This window comes from Puma concolor, chromosome B3 (genome assembly GCF_028749965.1).
Source record: "Puma concolor isolate L17-30 chromosome B3, mPumCon1.1.hap2, whole genome shotgun sequence".
NCBI classification, from domain to species: Eukaryota; Metazoa; Chordata; class Mammalia; order Carnivora; family Felidae; genus Puma; species Puma concolor.
Window position 1 is genome coordinate 29,379,441 of NC_141672.1, and position 12,047 is coordinate 29,391,487.

The 12,047-nt window shown below is 40.0% G+C and overlaps 1 protein-coding gene across 6 annotated transcripts in view; it reads right to left on the reverse strand.

Moving 5' to 3' along the window:
* The window catches only part of ZNF410 (zinc finger protein 410), a 49,586-nt gene that overhangs the window by 3,394 nt on the left and 34,145 nt on the right, over nt 1-12,047 (reverse strand). For 2 of the 6 annotated variants that reach the window (XM_025919450.2, XM_025919448.2), the window contains 4 exons: nt 8,478-8,567; nt 5,382-5,507; nt 4,503-4,643; nt 2,929-3,056 (listed from right to left, as the gene is read on the reverse strand). In XM_025919450.2, coding sequence (XP_025775235.1) covers nt 2,929-3,056; nt 4,503-4,643; nt 5,382-5,507; nt 8,478-8,567 — 485 coding nt within the window. Of the gene's footprint in view, nt 1-2,928; nt 3,057-3,083; nt 4,206-4,502; nt 4,644-5,381; nt 5,508-8,477; nt 8,568-12,047 lie in introns of those variants that run through there. The other 4 variants (XR_015252197.1, XM_086709292.1, XM_025919449.2 and 1 more) reach the window with 4 other exon arrangements.

Genomic DNA, 12,047 nt, shown 5'->3' on the forward strand with positions numbered 1-12,047 from the left:
GCTCTCTGTACAGTACAACTCCAGGGGCACCATTTGCACAGTTATAAAAGGCAACAATTGTACTTTGTTTACTATTGTATAACTAGTACCCAGCAGAGGGCCTTGCACATATTAGGTATATAGCACCCTGTTGACTAAGGTTTTCTGTTCATTTTGTTGTTGTTATTTCAGAAAGAGCGAGCGAGAGAGTGCCCGAGTGGGGGAGAGGGGACTGGGGAAAAGAGAGAGAATCTTAAGCAGGCTCCACACTCAGCGTGGAGCCCAACTTGAGCGCAACGTGAGCCCAATATGGGGCTTGATCCCACAACCCTGGGATCGTGACCTGAGCCGAAATCAAGAGTCAGACGCTCAACCAATTGAGTCACCCAGGCTCCCCTTGACTAAGTTTTTATACATCTGGTATTTATTTGAGGAAACTTGGAATGATTCATTGAAAAAGGTATTTAGCAATACAGGAGAGAAAAGCTCCAAGGTTTCAAATATAAAAAAGGAAAAGGCTGAGTGTTGGGGACTGGCTTGTCAGAATGACAATTTCTAGTAGGTAAAAAAGAAATAATTTTTCTGAACTATTGCAGAGCGATCCAGTAGTTGATGAAAGCTTTTCTCTGACAGAAGGATCACAGTTCATAAAAGCAGAAAGAAAAAGGGAATTAGGATATCACCATTTTGCAAGCCTTAAAAAAAAAAAAAAACTGATCTAGGCCATGATCAGTAATGTTTACCAAAATTTTTATGTAACCCATTGGTCAATCATTAAGCTTAGTAAGAGGACAACTGAATACCATATGTCTCCTATGAACTGTAACAGCAAGAGTACCACCTATAAAATATTCTTGCCAAGGAAGGGGGAAAAAAACATGAATCTAAGCTCCTAACTACTAGTTTTTAGAAAATCTCTGGATAGAGAAATATATTAAACAGCAAAAGGAGTCAATCAGTCAAAACCAGAATGTAGGAAATTGTATAGGACAAATAACCCAATTCCTTAAACAGCCATTCTGGAAAAAAAAGACAGGGGGGAAGAGGGGGAGACTATTAGAGATAAAGAGAATTAAGAGAATTATTAACCAAATGCAATGAATGGGGCTTGTCTGAATCCTAATTCAAACCAACCAACCATTAAAAGACATTTTGAGAAAAAAAAGGAATATAGACTTACTGTTTGAGGATATCAATAAATCGTTAATTTTATTGGGTGTGATAAAGACAGCTATGAAAAAACCAGGTTTGTTTTTTAAATTTTTTTTAATGTTTATTTCTGACAGAGAGAGACAGAGCATGAGAGGGGGAGGGGCAGAGAGAGGGGGAGACACAGAATCTGAAGCAGGCTCCAGGCTCTGCATTGACAGCACAGAGCCCCATGCATGGCTCGAACTCATGGACCATGAGATCATGACCTGAACCGAAGTCGGATGCCAACCAACTGAGCCACCCAGGCGCCCCCAAAAAACTTACCTGTTAGAGGTATATCCTGAAATACCTACAAATGAAATGGTATGTCTGTGATTTGCTTTTAAATACTCCATCCAGCACAGGGGTACCTGTGTGGCTCAGTTAAGAGTCCAATTTCAGCTCAGGCCATGATCTTAGGGTTCATGGGTTCGAGCCCTCCATTGGGCTCTGCGCTGACAGCAGAGAGCCTGGAGCCTGCTTCGGATTCTCTGTTTCCCTCTCTCTCTTCCCCTCCCCAACTCGTGCTCTGTCTCTCAAAAATAAATAAATAAATGTTAAAAAAAATCTTAAATACTCCAGCACAAACAGAACAGCAGCAACAAATTGTAGGTAGGAAGAGAGAAAATAAGAACAGTAGAAAGCTAACTGTTGAAGTTGGGTGATAGGTACATGAGTACTATACTCTCTCTCACTGTACTTTATGAAAACTTCTATAACAAAAATTTTAAAACACATAAATGAACAAGGGAAATAACAAGGGAAGTCTTCATAGGTGAGATATGTTCCAAAGCAGTAGCCAGGAGAAAGTGGATTAGGAAAAACCAATGATACCAATAGCAAAAAAACTTTCAATATAATACAAGCAAGACTCAGACAATGGGTCATAATGATGACATACAAGGAAAGATCCTGGCAAAAACATGAACATGCATAGCCAAAGCCCTGTGATCCTGAGGATCCCCAGGAAGCTTACAGAATAATCAAGAATATTCAATATAGGATGCAGTCATTTGAATACTGCAACAGTTGTGGTATCGAAAGGACAGGGGAAAAAGATGGGACAGCACTGTAAGAGATACTGTAATATGAAGATATCCGGGATACCCAGGTTTTGGCAAAAGTTTATACATATGAAATGAGCTCATGATGAAGTCATTTACTCCCAAGACAAAAGACCAATAAAATATCCTAAGATTCTAGAAGCCTGACAAGTTTTCATTCTGTTTTCTGGGTTGGAGCCAAGACCATAAAGATGGGAGTGCTTAGAATAAACTTAAAACTTTCCCTGCTTTAGATAATGGTTCTCATTCCACAAGCAAGTGAACATGTCCTGTATGTCCAGTTGGTTCAGCCTGGTACAAAATGAACAATGATTACTTTCAATGATTTTGTCACTACTCTTTTTGCTCAAGGACCACTTTGTCCCAGGATATTATTTTCCTTATAAAATAAAAGCAATACCCTTATGTCATAGGCAGAGAACAGTAGGAGCAGATATCATTCAGTAAGGTATGTATACAAAGGAAATTAAAGCTGAGAGACCCAGCCGTGAGTGACCAATCTCCCAATCCAGGAGACCCTAACAATCAAGTTTCTTTCAAATCTGGTCTCATGCTTAGCTTAAAGGAAGATCTTCTAGTCAAAGTTTCCAGGAAAGGGAAACTGGAGTCAGTTTCAGATTTTCTCAACTAGATCTCTAACCACTGTCCACATTAGTCTCTACAGAAACAAAGTAAGGGCAAGAGATAAATTTACCTCCTGTGGATTTACGGCAGTTAAGACAGAAACCTCATATGACTGCCTCCCTGACTGCATGGTCACCAAGTGATGTGTCACATCAGGCACTGAAGACAGGGGACGTGGGGATCCTTCAGCAAGCACCTCTGAAACAGCAGAAAATGTCTCAATGAAAAGTGAATCCACAGTTATACCTACCTGCATTATCAAGCCTCATTAAGAACACTAAAAACTGTTCCCTGAAAACCCCATATTCCTATATTTTTTCCAAATTAATTCCTGTCTGATAATCATTACCAGTGAATTTAGAAAGTACGACAAAAGGGGGATGGGAAGGAAAGGCAAGAAATCCTGATGTAAGAGTTGACCATTTTGTAATATACCAATTTAAAGTAATATAGCTTTAGCACTGTTAACTGGATTAACCGTGCATTGAAACAGGGCAAAATCTGCTTATGCAGGCAAATCAGGAGACCAGAGCCAACCGTTAAAGCAGCCACCAATGATAGAAACAGCATAATATGAGCAAGTCAAGAAGTTAGGTCTGGCTTCAAAGTTCCTGTACTCAGTGTCCCTTCCTCCCTTGAGACTTTCTTCCTTAAGAATGGCAAAGTAGTTCTATGCAATTTCTGTGTCTTACACTTTGGTTATCCACTAGTATCATTTACAAAACCGAGGAGGCTTGTTGTGGAAGCACACTCTGGCCCATGTAGACTCCACACAGAAGTTACACAAACATGGTCACCTATATACAAAACTGAATGGGATATGAGGAGTAACTAAAACACAGGATCTCAAACTTTATCAAGTGAGATCACCAGAAAAATCTTCTGGAAACAGTTCATACATAAACTACTTAGCCCCCTAAAAAATTAAAAGTTTCTTCCAGGGGGGCTTTCAATACCTACTGCTCTTCCAGACTGCACCGTGCAATGTAACATTTGCTTATATACTATTTTCTGTTCACTGTTGTCTCCCGTATGTAAATTTTGACTTCTCAACTACATTTTAAGGTCCCTGCTTTCTACTTTTATCTTTCCCATGGTGCCAGGCACACAGTAGGCACTGAATAAATGCATGCTGACCTCACCTGTTAAGTTTTTCAGAGAAGAGGGCCTGGCCTGTGTAACTTGGGTGAAATTTCTATACCAGAGAGGAGCAACTGTTTCCTAGAGAGCCCTTTCTTTTCTCCAGAAGATATGGCTTTTGAAGGTATGGAGAAATTGCTTTATATCTCCTCTGTAAAACCTGGTTATGTTCTGTTTAAATGTTTTAAAAGTTAAGTTCTTCCAAAACTGCAATAGGAAAGATAGAAATAGTTGGGCTAGGATGCTAGGATTATGGATAATTTTCTTCTTAAAATTTTTTGTTACTCTTTTGTTACATCATCTCTTCAATGAAAAAGAAAAAAATTTTTTTTAACAGATTCACTTATCCATCCCAGAGACAAAGAATACAAATGCTACTCAGTCATACCACAGCTACTCACAAGAAATGAAATTAATTAAAACCTCCATTTTGGAGACAACCCCATTCCTTAGTCCCTAGTTGCAGCCCATTTTCCCCAAATAAAGGAGAGTTGAAAGTCTTACCATCATCAACTCCTAGGATAGAATTGGTATTTGGTAGGTTCAAGGACTCTCCACCAAGGCTGGGCTGGGAATTCATAGGCACCAGGTTTTTACTGGTTACTGAAGCCTCTTCAAGCAAACTACTGCCCATTAATGGCTCAGCTGCACAGAGAATAGGATGTAAGAGACATGCAGCGGTCAAGGCTGTGCCTGGTCCCCATTTCCCTTCATGGGAAGCTGACTTTTTCTTTCGGAAGTGGAAGCCAACCTGTATCTTGGATGCTACCTAGTTTTGGGAGCAAGAGTAAACCTAGAAGGGAAGGGTGGAGCCTCATAGATAAATATCCTCGCCTGTGATCAGCAGGTGGAGAATTAAGGTATGAAATGGGATGGATGTGTCCTTGGAAAGGAGTATTTGGAATAAAATAATTGATTAAAATAACACGTGGAAAAAAATAATAAAAATGAGTTATCAAATTTAAGTTAGGGTAAAAAGGGAGTCATGACTGATACATAAAAAATGTTTAAAACCTTGTCTTATAGAAATCTTTATCACAGTAATGCTCAAATGCTGGTTCATGGATCAGCACGAGTTACCACCAAACTCACTAGGGAAACTTAAAAACTACAGATTCTGGGATCTTATTCCCAAATAATCTCATTTATCAGGTTGTATTGTTTTATTTGGGAATGAAGAGTGGACAAGCAATACAAATATATACATTTTAAAAGCTTATAGATTTTATTGTACAGCTACATTGGAAACCAGTAGTCAATCCAGTGAGACCAGGTCTTTCTCCCCAACACAGAATCTGAAAATTTCCAAACAACCAGACATGCCAGTCATTTGGCTTTTTGAAACCAGAAGATGTAGCCCTCCACTACACCCTCTCTTCTCACCAGTTTGCTCCTGCTCTTGACTCCCAGCTGCTCCTAGCTGCAAATGATGCTTTCTCATGTGCACATTCCTACTCCCACTCTGAGAGAAGGTCTTCCCACATACTTGACACTGATGGGGCTTCTCTCCTGAAACAGAGACCAGGTTAAGACAGGGTAGCCAAAAAGACAGGGTACATTCCTGACAGCAAGAGAACGGATTCAAGACCAGGACAGAGAAGCCCAGAGAATGTTAAGCTAAACATAAGAGGCTTTTCCTTCTCCCATTCTCCACCCAGCCTCCAAACTTTCAGTACACCAGAGAAGGCAGGAAGAGTTCACCAGGAGAGCTTGGCACGCTCACTGCTCCCAGCCCCTATCCTTCCCACACCCGCTGTACTGCTGCCTTCACAACCTCTGGTATCAGGTCATGGCGGCCATGTAGAATACTTCCTTCCCTTTCCAGATACAGTCTTCCATGGACCTCCAGAACACGTACCATCCTCAAGGATCCCAACCCTGCATTCATAATACCCCCTTATTCCACTTCCCGCCACCACTCTCACAGTCTTCAGTGTTTACACCGATGGCTCTTCCACATGGCGATCTGAACTACCCTCTGTGTCCTCGAGTCCAAAACTCTCAGTCGGCTTTCCACCTACTCAATCACACTTAGAGCTAGGGTCAGAAACACATGCCTACAAGGGACTAGCCTGTGACAAAAGTAAGTGAAATGGCCAGAAAACTTCCAGAAATGGCAAATCTATAGAGACATAAAGCTAACCAGTGGTTGCCTGGATCTGGGGGCGGAAGCAGAAACTGACAACGAGGGGGGCAAAAAGAAACCTTCTGGTGTGACAGAAGTGTTCTAAAACTGGATTGTAGTGATGACTGTATAATTCTATATATTTTCTAGAAATCACTGATTTGTATGCTTATAATGGATGAATTTCAAGGTACATGCATTACACATCAAAAAAGCTGTTGATGGGGCACCTGGCTAGCTCAGTGGAGCGTGAGACTCTTGATCTCAGGATTGTGAGTTCAAGCCCCATGATGGGTGTAGAGATTACTTAAAAATAAAGTCTTAAGCTCTCCCAGGACAGCGAAAGAGTAGGTCTGGGGAGCCACCCCTGGAGCCAGAGCTGTCATGTCCCCCTCCTCTTTTAATTTCCCGTTGCCAACAATAAAGGCCTTTCCTACCATAACAAAAAACAAACAAAAAAAAAAGAAAAAATTTAAAAAAATAAAGTCTTAAAAAAAGCTGTTAAAAAAGAACTAAAATGGATTGACATACAGTGACTATACAGAAACCCATGAATTCAAACTAATACTAATGAGAAAGAAAGGCAATTATCTGACACTACTAGAAGAAACAAGAGCACCAATTTCTTATTTTGAAAACTCATAATCAAAAGAAATTAAAAGAAAAAGATGACATATTTATTCTCCATTCCTGTACAGATTACCAAATAGCCCTACTACATAGAGAAGAGACCTATTATACACAGAATTCCAGCCGAAGTAAACAAAATAACAGAATTAGAAACCTACCACTTTAATATCCTAATGAAATAACCAATTCAGGCATCATTCAGCGATGAAACCATGAAGCAAAAGGTTGCTGGGGAAATTTACAGTGTGAATATCATGGTGTTACCACCTGAACCTACTGATGAATTCTGTAACCAAGCACTTGGTGCCTCCTGATGTCATAAATAATGAAACACATATGAACATCTATAACATATCCATGCTAAATCTTTGAACCTTTGAGGTTTTTAGGGCTTACTTCCTTTTATAGGAAATCTAGGGGAACAAGTTAAATGACATAAAAGGAAACAAACCAACAAATCCAGAATATGGGACATTCTATAAAACCCAACTAACTCCATTATGCAGTAAGTCTATGACATGAAAGAAAAAAAGTGAGTACAGATGGATTTAGAGAAGACTTACTCAGTACAATAATTAAACCTTGTTGGATCCTGATTTAAACAAACCCACTTTAAAAGACACTTTTGAGAAAAGTGAAGAAAAACTAAACACGGATTGGGTATGAGATAAAACCAAGAAATTGTTAGTCCAGAAAGGTATGATAATAGTATTGTTGTTATATAAGAAGATATCTTTATTTACTCTTATGTATGTCTGAAATAATTTTATGTAATAAAATTAAGTAAAATAAAATAAAAACACTCTATAAGCCAAGCAAAACCTACGTAGAAGTCTACATCTAAGCCACAGGTTATCATTTGCCACCTCTGCTTAGAACTTGTCATCATATAAAAAACTGCTCCGTTCCTACAAGCTCAGCTCTGAAATTCATGTCCCTGATTGATTACATCTTTCCAACTCCCTCATTCCCACTGAACTGCTTCACTGCCCTCATCGTAAACAGCTTCCAGTTCCTTCTCTCCACTCCTCCTGTTCTGGCTTCCCTATACTTCCTGTGGCTAACGATTTGAATAATTACTTGATTCTGTTCTAGAATCTCTCCACTTTGAGTTCACTTCTGCCTTGGCAAGTCTCTGCTTTGAATGACCTCCATGGTCCATACCTGATATAATTTATAAAGCACCTAGCACAGTGGCAAATAAATTTGCAAATAAATCTCCTCAGAAAAGCTCTGAATTAGAAAGCAATTCAGTCAATGGCTAAGCTGAAAATAAGAAAAATCAGTTTTTTTCCCCTTTGATTATACAACCCTTTGAATTCAATCATTAAGAGCCTTGATTTTTAATTTTGTCATGAGGAGAAGCCAACTTTATGTTGAACAGTCTGTTACTTTCTAGATTTCTTTTTATTTTTTTTAAGTTTATTTATTTATTGTTGAGTGTGGCCATGCACATGCGCATGTGTGGGAGCAGGGGAGGGACACGCAGAGAGAGGGAGAGAATCCCAAGCAGGCTCCACATGCTCAGCACATGAAGCCTGAAGCAAGGCTCGATCTCAGAAACCATGAGATCATGACCTGAGCTGAAATCAAGAGTCAGAGCTTAATTGACTGAGCAACCCAGGCGCCCCCTCTAGATTTCTTTATACCATCCCCCTCCCACACATTTACACTTTTGGTTCTCCACCTTCCCTGAAATCTATGAATGGCCAGAGTTCTAGTACCTGAGTGAACCACCAAATGTTTTCGGAGGCTAGAATACTCAGCAAAGGAACGGCCACATCCTTGGGCTTCACAAAGGAAAGGCTTCTCTCCTAGAGACAGAAAATAAGTTAAAGACTCAGTCTTCTGATGAATTGACTATCTATTACTCTCTTTTCCCATTAATCTTACTCTGTTTCCAATGACTTGCTCTGATTTCTTGAATTCATGCTATATAATTTCAATTGGGCCATTCAGCAAGTGTCATCTCTCAATGATCTCCTAGTGGACAGCCACCATATAGTCCTGCCCTCTTCTTTAGAGTGGCTACCTCTGAGCATCATACTTCTTTCTCCCACCTGGCTCAAGGGCTGACCCCAAGCTACAATGACCTACCTTCTTCAGTAATCCCATCCCTTTTGAGGGTATCAAGATCAACACCATATATGCTATCAGGATTTTTACTTTCAATCAATTCTCTTTATGATTCAGTTTCTAAATCCACTAAAAAGTAGAGATTTCTACAAGTTACAAAATAGGTATTACATAGTCCTTTTCTATAAAGCAAACAAAAACAGGTGTTCAGTCAGAAGTATAAAGAAAAACCTGTAACAATATGCTAAAGGTAGTTATATCCTGACAGTGGTATTATGGATGGTTTGCTTTCTTCTTTGTGCTTTTCTGGAAGTTTCATTGTTTACAGTATTACTTTGTTATTTTAAAAATCAAAGATGCATGGTAAAGACTAATTAAGGTCTGTAGACTGAAAGTACTATTAACTTTCTGGTTTTGATATTGTACTGTGGCTACATAAGATGTCACATTTTGGGGAAACTGGGTGAAGCACACAACAAAATCCTTTGCACTATTTTTTTTGTTTAATTTTTTTAATGTTTATTTTTGGGAGAGAGAGAGAGACAGACAGAGCATGAGTGGGGTAGGAGCAGAGAGAGAGAGAGACACACACACACACACACACACACACACACACACACACACAGAATCTGAAGCAGGCTCCAGGCTCTGAGAGGTGAGCACAGAACCCAAAGTGAGGCTTGAACCCATGAACCGTGAGATCATGTGACCTGAGTCGAAGTCAGACGCTTAACTGACTGAGCCACCCAGGCACCCCTCTTTGTACTATTTTCACAACTACTCATGAGTCTATAATTATTTCAAAATAAGAAGTGGAGGGGGCACCTGGGTGGCGCAGTCGGTTAAGCGTCCGACTTCAGCCAGGTCACGATCTCGCGGTCTGTGAGTTGGAGCCCCACGTCAGGCTCTGGGCTGATGGCTGAGAGCCTGGAGCCTGTTTCCGATTCTGTGTCTCCCTCTCTCTCTGCCCCTCCCCCGTTCATGCTCTATCTCTCTCTGTCCCAAAAATAAATAAATGTTGAAAAAAAAAATTAAAAAAAAAAAACAAAAAAAAACAAAATAAGAAGTGGAAAAAAAAATCAGAGATGCAGTTCTTATCTGAAGGTCACAGACTAGTATGAGAGAAAGAAATGTATTCATACATAACTTTAATGTAAGTTTCTGTACAAAAAAAGTACTGTAAGTATTTAGAAAAGAGAGGAATTCTAATTGTGGTAATTTTTTTTTTTTTTTTTAAAGCTGAATTTAAGCTGATCTTAAAAGATGACAAGGAAGGAAGGGAATTTCAGGCACAAAGAACAGTGTGAGCACAGCCTTGAAACTAAGAGTGCCCAGGACAAGTTCAGAAAATAGCAAGTGTAAAATAAGAAGTATACCTATTGGTCTCTGCCTCTGGTTCCTGACACAGAGCTCCTAAATCCCTTGGAATTTCCTAGGTGATAGTAGTGTCTCTTATTCTAGTGAGGTAACTCTTGGGTGGGCTCCTAGATAAGGGCTGCTCTCCAGAAAGACCAAGCCATGATTAGAAGCTTGGGATTTTCAGCCCCATCCCCTACTCTCCAGAGAGGGAAGAGGGGCTGGACATGGAAATTAATAACCGATGATGCCCACATGGAGAAGCCTCTATAAAATTCCCGAAGTACAGGGTCTGGAAGCTTTCTGGTTGGTGAACACAACTACACGCCAGAAGGGTAGCACACTCCAACTCCATGCGGGCAGAAATCCCTGTACTTCAGACCTTTCCAGATCTCGCCCTATATATCTCTTTGTCTGGCTATTCATCTGTATCCTTTAGCATATCCTTTATTATACAATAAACTAGTAGATGTAAGTAAGTGTTTCCCTGAGTTCTATGAGATGTTCTCACAAATAACTGAATCCAAAGGAGGATCATGGGAACTTCTGATTTGTAGCCTGGTCAGACAGAAGTTGTGAGCAACGTGGGAACCTACTACTTGCAACTGCCATCTGAAGCAGCATGGGAACAATCTTGTGGGACTGAGCCCTTGATCTGTGGGATCTGATGCTATCTACAGATAGACAGTGTTAGAATTAAGTTAAATTGTAGGACACCCAGCTGGTATTGCAGAGAATTGTTTGGTATGGGAACAATCCTCACACATTTGGTGTCAGAAGTGTTGTCAGTGTGGCAGCAGTGTGAGAGTAAAGGAGAAACCCAGGAAGAGCGAGTTTCCCTACCCGGCAACTAAAGCTGACACGGTGACAACAGGGGAGCTGGGCATGGAAGGGGGGACAACACTGCTCTAGATTATACTGTTCTTTCAGACTGTACCACAGTTTAATGTTTGTGACTTTCCAGTGAGTGGTCTGTAACTTTTCTGAAAACATGTTTATATACTCACACCTACCCCAAAATGCTAGGCACTCAAAAGTGGCCAAATAAATGAATAATATACTTGTTATTACAGCCTTAGAACAAGACTCATCAGAATCTAGTGGCATGAATCACTGCATCAAGCTGGCTTAGGTGAGATGGCCTTCGCATTTGGAAACTGAGAGGATGGTGATTTTTGCTGAAAGGAAAAGACACAGGAGAAGAGGATGGTCAAGAGGCAATGCTGCGTAATGATTAAGAGCATGAGTCCATTAATGTTGAGTTCAAATCTTGACACCACCACTTATTAGTACAGGGAAGATAGCTGACCTCTCTGAGAAGCAGCTTTTTCTCTATAAAATTAACACAATACAATCTCGAAAGATTATTTTGAGAACTGAGACACTACAAGTATCTTCAGCATAGTGTCTGGCACATAGTCAGCCCTCATGGTAAGCCACTGAAATTGGTAGCTTTAATTACTATCGTTACTACTAATAAAGACCAAAACTGTGGCTCAGTTTTGACATTTGAGATAATGTGAATTATCAGCATTTGAAATCAAAATCCTTGTAAGAGCTTTGGAGTCAGATCAGAATTCAAATCTCAACCCTGCCTTTTCCTAGCTGTGTAATGTTGGGCAAGTTATTTAACTCTAATCTCTGGTTTCTTCATCAACAAATACAGTATCTCATGCATAAAGTATCCTTGAGAATTAAATGGGATAATGTGTATGTGCCAGACCCATATTAAATTGTGTCAATAAATGCTAACTTTTATTATTATATTAATTATGGCGACTCAGATCTGTGAGGCATCCAGGGAGAAATGATCACATTGAGCCCTGAGACTGCAATGAGAGAGCACACTGAGTGAAATGGGA